Source organism: Macrobrachium nipponense, chromosome 2 (assembly GCF_015104395.2).
Source record: "Macrobrachium nipponense isolate FS-2020 chromosome 2, ASM1510439v2, whole genome shotgun sequence".
NCBI lineage: Eukaryota > Metazoa > Arthropoda > Malacostraca > Decapoda > Palaemonidae > Macrobrachium > Macrobrachium nipponense.
Window position 1 is genome coordinate 28,053,964 of NC_087201.1, and position 7,500 is coordinate 28,061,463.

The window sequence follows — 7,500 nt, forward strand, 5'->3', positions numbered from 1 at the left end:
AGCGCTCAACAGTCCAGCTAGGTAATTCCGTTGTTGACGTTCGAATTCCTGTTTGCTCTTCTGCTGGAACGTCTTGTGGGCTGTCATGATGCTGCTGCATGGTGTTCCTTCCCCTGGTCGATATTATTGTTATTTTAAGTGTGGCTGAACGTCTCATCTTCAACCGATGGTTGTCTGATACAGTCTCTGGAAGGCGGCGCTAAGGCGGACATATTACTTACCTGATGTCCCAGCAGTGGATCTGCACCTCTCCACCAGGTAATAGTCGCTGGAGGCCTGGAGCCGTGGGCTACGCACGTTAATCGTCGGGTTATGCCCTCTGCCATTGTGACATGGCCGTAGCCATCGTCAACTCGAACCCACTGCGGTGGAACTGTCGATTCGTGGGAGAGGAATGGTTGAAATAATCAATTTAAACTGACTTAAATGTCTCTTTATATAAACGACATTAGTTCCATATGATGATGGACAATATAATTTACTCTGATGGAAGAATGCAATCTAAATATTTCATGTACACCTTTACATTCAAAGCTAAGTACGTTTTCAAAATATTACGGGTCCCCAGAGCTCCAAGTCGCATTTTTTTTTTCTTTTTGCTCCAAAGTCTTCTAAAAATGTCATAATTTACCCATGGAAAAGCGTACTTGCATATGTAGACTCCAAAGTCGTCGAAAACCCTATTATCTAACAAGGGTGGTGATATGCGCGTTTGAAAATGCCAATTTACAAGCGCGTTTTCTCACATTTTTTTTTTCTAATCAGCCCCTGGAGACCCTCAATATTGTGAACAAAGTCACTACAACTGAAAAATCGATGGAGTGATAAATAAGATTTTAAAGTGTACAATATTGCATGAATTAACCAGTAAGATCAACTCAGATAAAAGAAGGTATATTTCGAGATATTAAGAGGTAAACCTTGATTTTGAAAAAAAAAAGAAAAATATATATATAGAAAGGACAAAGACTCTTACACGCCATATCTATGGTGACACGGGCTGATATTGGAGCGACAAGGTCCGAGTTCGATGCCTGACACGTCAAAGTCTTGTACAAGTCCTGTTTGTTCAGAGAATGGAAAACCAAAGCATTCCTAGTCAGCTGTCCCGTTTTGACTTCGCTGATGTCATCAAGCAGGGATCCCTCGTGCCACCAAGTGACTTCTGGTCTCGGACTCCCTGAGTAGAAGAGAGATGAGGAGATTGTTTTAAGTGTTGCTTTATTAGTGCATAAAAGCATCCGCTGTTGCATTACGCTTTATAAAAAGTCCAGCCTTATCTGATCGCGTTGTCCCTTGACGTATAAAATAGAGGTGTGAAATCAAGGAAATTGGACGCTAGCCGTCAATGAAAGTTAATAGTGAAGGATAAAGTTGATCTTTGAATTTATACATTGAAACTGCGTGATAATATCAAAAACGTTTCCCGGATTGTACATGTATATAGAAGATCAATTGCTGTTATTTTAGTAATTGCGGCAGAAGAGAAAAAAAATGAGAATGTCCATTTAAAAAAAATCTAAACGTAATGCATCTATTTTTTTTAAAGGGATATTGTATCTTGGGGTTGTGATGAAAGTATTCCAATTCTAATTTCTAAAAATTCGACTATATATTTGACTATGTACCATAACGTCGTAGCACGCTTGGAGTTACTATTATAGGAAGAACAAAAACAAACAAACACACAGTAGTCAAACGAAAAACACATCCTTGGAACTGCACGTTCATAATAAAGCAGAGACAGAATAGGAAAGTTATTGATACGTGTAATGATAAATAAGAGTCTCTCCATAACGGGAATAATTCCCTTGCCTATTAGGAAAGCATTAATTGATGTATTACTCGAGGAAAAAAGATATTTAATTGGTGCTTTTCAATAACATAGGAGTCCTTGGCATTACAAACGCTCCCATAACTGTGCCAGGTTTAATAAAAAAAAATTGACATGATTGCAAAATCATCCTCTCACCTCCCATGACGTGGCAAGAAAGGCTGAGGCGCGTCCCTTCGGCATAAGGCCCCACCATCCCGCTGACGGAGAGGTCACTCTCGAGGTCACTGCTGATCCTCAGGCTGGTTGGCGGAACTGCGTAGGAAATAAAACAACACAACGTTAGTAAGACAAAGAAAATGAAAACATTAATCGGAGTCATTCAATCCACGAAACTGTGGGAACAATTTGTTGGCCACTATGCAGGTTAATTAGTGTAGTCTGGATAAGGGTAGCTTGACCAAAAATGTTTTATTTGTTTCTTCTGCTTTTAATCTGTAAACTCATGATTGCACTTCTTCTCATTGCAGAGAAAAATAACGAAGTATCTTCATAGAAGGCATTGTGATGAAACTATGAATCTAATGTGCCTAAAATAATGTTTAGAAAGTTCTTGGGCCGCCCAAAGCCCCCCCCTTGAAAAAAAAAAAAAAACCCTTTTTCCTTATAAAAAAAATTTTTTGGTTCAACTAATTTTCCCCCCCCCCCCCTTCCATTTGGTAAATGGGGGGGAAAAATTGGGCCAAAGAGGCTAAATAATAAGCGAATTCAACATATAAAGGCTTATCAGGAAATATTGAGAGCATCAATACAGGACAACAATTTGGTGACAAAGAAAAGAATCCCTAAGTCATGTACAACTTCTAACTGGGCATCGCAGGCAAAGATACCATCATACCAAATCCCCCCTTACGCAAATAAAGCACTTAAGGACACTGATGAAAAGGAGGGATAGAAAGGTGTACATCCTACGCTATAAAAGTCGCTCATTCAAGGCAAAAACTCACCGATGATTTTTAACCTGACTCTAGAATTTCTCGTGGGAGACTCGAGGAAGTCCACTCGACATCTATACTCGCCCTCGTCCGCTAGGGTTAGTTTCTCCAGAATCAGTCCTTTGGGGCCCTTCCCGAGGGTCATGTAAGCTCTGTCTCCGATCTCTGTCTCGGCCCAGTGCCGAGCGGCGTCCAGGCTAACGCTTCGAGCATCGAGACTGAAGAATGAAGAGAAAAGTTAAGTAAATATATATCTTAGTTTTACCGGACCACTGAGTTGATTAACAGCTCTTCTCCTAGGGCTAGTCCGAAGGATTAGATATTTTTACGTGGCTAGGAACCAGTTGGTCACCTAGCAACGGGACCTACAGCTTATTGTGGGATCCGAACCACATTACATTGAGAAATGAATTTCTATCACCAGAAATAAGTTCCTCTGATTCCCCGTTGGCCGAGCCGAGAATGGAACCTCGGACCACCAGATTGGTAGCTGAATGCGGAAACTACTCGTCCAACGGGGAACTAGAACAAATAGAATAATGTATAATATATATATATATATATATATATATATATATATATATATATTATATATATAAGATAAAATAAAAATTTCTCATTCTTCAACTCTTAAAATGAAGTCGAACTAGTTGCCTTAGTACCAGATTGAGGCAGGCAAACTGAAGAACAAAAAGAGGAAATAATGGAAAATGGAATACAGTTGAAGACTTTTGTTCATGATTAAATTCATTTTTTCTTTTAAGTACAGATTTCCTTGTCAGTGATAACAGCTAAGTCCTCTGGAAGACTATGAAATTTAGAATTTATCTTTGAAAGTAATAGAATCTGCTTATACTTCATCATTGCAGAAAATAATTATATACAGCAGACCATAAAAATTTTGACTTCCGTGTCGAATCCTCTATGAGATTATATTGTGTCAAATGTAGCAGTCGGTTGTTTCCCGGGTATACCGAAGGGTAACACCCCTACATTCCATACAGCCCATTGAGTCAGAAAATTAGTTTTTGGGGTAAAATACCCATCAAATGTCATGCAATTGGAATTTCATTAGCACGAGCTAACTTCCATCTTTCCTTCCCGGTTGGAGTCCTTTAGGAGTAAACCGTCCCTCCGGATGCCCACAAAACCTCCATTTTCCATGGCATTTGTTTTTTCCATCCCAGTTTCGGTCGATTATTAGAGGAAACGGCTCCTCCCAGCAATCCAGGCTCTGGAATCAGATAAGAAAAAGTATGCCTTCCATTTGTTTACAGGCATCAAATTTTCGTTACATTATTCTCAGTCCCCTTCGTAATCTGTTGTAGTAAACGGCTTTTGTTTTTCGAAAAAGTCTACATCCGATTTTACTGTATTATTATCAATGCTTTCCTGCTGATAACGTACAGTTACTGAAATGATTCCTGCTGGTTTTCCCAAAGCGTTGATGTTCGTTGCATTATTTTTCATTCCAGTTGCAGCCATTTATTCAATGACGTTCCACTAATTGTCCAAAAGCGTCAACTTTCATTTCGACATTTCCCCTGCCATCCTTTATCACTGGTAGAAAACGGGCATTTCCCCTCCCCCGTCCTCCACACTGTTGAAAAGCGTCAAATTTTATTGCATTATATTTTTCTTCACAGTCGCGGCCGTTTACAGAGAACGGAATCGCATCGTTCGAAAGTGTCAGCTTTCACTTCGTTATACAAAATTGAATTGATGACGAGGAACAATACTTCGTGATGATATTGAAACGTTAAAACTCAATCGAAGCAATCGATTACAGAAATAGTCCTGGTAAAATATCGGAGAACGCGATTGCTTTACTGCATAGCTTTCCCTTCCTGACAAACTCTTTACCACAGAAAACGGTCCCGCCTGTTGCCCAACACCATTGATTTGCTTCACTGCCGAAAACTGATATAGAAAACGGTTACTCCTCGGATTGTCTGGAGTGTTTGTTTTGATTGCATCTCAGAATGCTTGTTGACCTCATGTTGACTCGCACGGGAATTTTCAATTGCTCCATTGTCCACAGACGAAAATCAACCGCATATTTCATCAAACGGGTATAATAACTTGGGTGAGGTACTTTTAACAAAGAAGATGGATTGAAAGCCCAGCTGAATGGTGATGCAGCACTTAAACAGTCATTCGTCTTTCTCAGCAAAGTTCTCTTCGAACAACTCATATGAGCGTTTAACCGAACAAAAAGAGTCAAGGTAAAAAAAATAGAAATGCAATAAACAATGAAAATACAAAGACAGAATTTAAAGAAAAAATGCATTTCTTTGACATGCTATTGATCAACATCTGTCTATAAGAGAGTCACTCCGCAGAGACCAATGGCCCTGAAACAGCAGAAACTTCAATAGCACACACACACACACACAGATATAATATTATATATATATATATATATATAATATATATATATATATATATATATATATACATACTTTATGTCAAATCTCACCTGTAGATGGGCGTACCGCCCGGGCTGCGGTAAAAGAGAACGAGATGCGTGGAATCGTTAGAGATGGGCGGATCTATATCACATGGAAGGAGCGTTTGTTCACCCACCACGCCCACGACTTCATCCAAAGGACCTGAGAGAAAAAAATAGAACAGGAATACGTCAGTGACGAGAAAAAGAATAGAAAAGGAATAACGTCAGGAGGGACGACGAGAAATAGAATAGATTATAAATAAAACGAATTTTAAATCTCACAGCTTAAAGTAGATTAAGAGATTGGTCAGTTGACAAAGCTTGAATGATCCGGATCGTAATATATGTATGTATACTATACAGGCTTTAAGATGAGTATTTTTTTTCGTATTCTTGTCAAGGGGAGGTTCGTAGATTGTCTCTTCTAGGAAAAATATACAGCAAATACAAATAGATATATATATATATATATATATATATATATATACATTATATATATACTATATATATATATATATATATATGTATATATATATATATTATATATATATATATATATATAGTATATAGCTATTTGTAATGTCTCTCTCAATCTCTCTCTCTCTCTCATATAATATATATATATATATATATATATATATATATATATATATATATATATATATATATATATATATATATATATATATATGATATTATATATGAGAGAGAGAGATTACCTCTTCCAGGAAAACATACAAATAGCTAGTATACTATATATATATATATATATATTATATATATAATAATATATATATATATATATATATATATCTAGTCTTAACAATATAACCTATATGTACATATAATATGTACATGCATAATGTATATATCAATACTACATATATATAATATTATATATATATATATATGAGAGAGAGAGAGTACCTCTTCCGGAAAACATACAAATAGCTATATATACTATATATATAGAATATATATATATATATATATATATATATATATATATATATATATTATATAGTCATTAACAATATATACCTATATGTACATATAATATGTAAATGTATAATGTATATACAACATACACACACATATATAAATACGTAAGTATGTGTGTGCGCTTCATTAAATGAAGATTTCCATATTCGTTTCATAACATTGTAACAGCCTTTTCCATATCAAAATGACAATGAAGGCATGTAGACAAACACCATTCCAAGAAGACTAGAAAATAGTCTTCTTCTTCTCTTCTAAGTAACACAATGAGTCACTGGGAGCAATCATGATATGAGCACATTTTATGCAACACAGACGTTTCGAAAATAATGAGACCAGCAAAGATAACAAGGCTTCAAGTGAATATTTTATCTCCTCTTCTAATTTTGCTTGTTTACTCGTTTAGGTTTTACCTTATAGGTGTTGAGTTATTTCCCTGGAGCAAAAATAGGTGGCTTCTTTACGAATTACTGCAATCATGTGATGATTTGTATATATCATTTACCGTTTCTCCAAATATTTCCTTGACTGAAAAAGTGAAAACGGGTTAAAATCTTCGATAATCTTCATATATAAAAAAATATTTCAGGTTTTTCCTTAATAATTAAAACTATGCAAACAAACGTCATTAGTGAAAATAAAGTGTGAACATTACATTTTATAATGTCGAACGGCTCTTTATTGAAAGTTCTCTCTTCGTTTGCACTAATGACGTTTCTTTACAGAGTTCTAACCAGTAAGTAAGGAAACGCGTGAAATACTTGTCCATACAAAGATTATTGAAGGTTTTGACTCGATTTGATGTCTGTAGTCATTTGAAAGCGACGCGAAACCCTGTAGTAGTATCTTCTTCAACAGCATCGCAACTAATCCGTAGTTACCCAAAAGAAGCCATCTCGGAGGAGACGCGTTTGTTTGCAATGATAACAAGCAGAGTGGATGGGCGTAAGTGGAAACACACTTGTGAATTAGAAGAAGGAAGCCGCTGTTGATATGCCAGATAAGCAGAGACATCCTCCCCCTCAACCCCCCCCCCCCCCCCCCCCCCGGGTCCCCCCACCCCCCTCCCCTGGGGACGAGTTCCTCCTGAAGGTTGAACGAATTTGTCTATTCTTGGAACAGAACAGCATTCATACTCGACGCCTTAACTGATATTTCGTCTGATGTTCGTTGTGACAATTGCAAGGGTGAGATGAGATGCTGTTTATAAATGTACAAGCCTGAGAGAGAGAGAGAGGTGTATCTGATTGGAGGTGAATCTTTACATGGAAAGGAGAGAG

At 37.0% G+C, this 7,500-nt stretch overlaps 1 protein-coding gene across 2 annotated transcripts in view; it reads right to left on the reverse strand.

Annotated features, from left to right (window-relative positions):
• The window catches only part of LOC135220498 (synaptogenesis protein syg-2-like), a 104,867-nt gene that overhangs the window by 18,563 nt on the left and 78,804 nt on the right, over window positions 1-7,500 (reverse strand). For both annotated transcript variants that reach the window (XM_064257639.1, XM_064257638.1), the window contains exons 2-6: window positions 5,249-5,381; window positions 2,782-2,987; window positions 1,973-2,089; window positions 977-1,180; window positions 222-373 (exon numbers count right to left, since the gene is read on the reverse strand). In XM_064257639.1, the coding sequence (XP_064113709.1) occupies window positions 222-373; window positions 977-1,180; window positions 1,973-2,089; window positions 2,782-2,987; window positions 5,249-5,381 (812 nt within the window). The remainder of the gene's footprint in view (window positions 1-221; window positions 374-976; window positions 1,181-1,972; window positions 2,090-2,781; window positions 2,988-5,248; window positions 5,382-7,500) is intronic.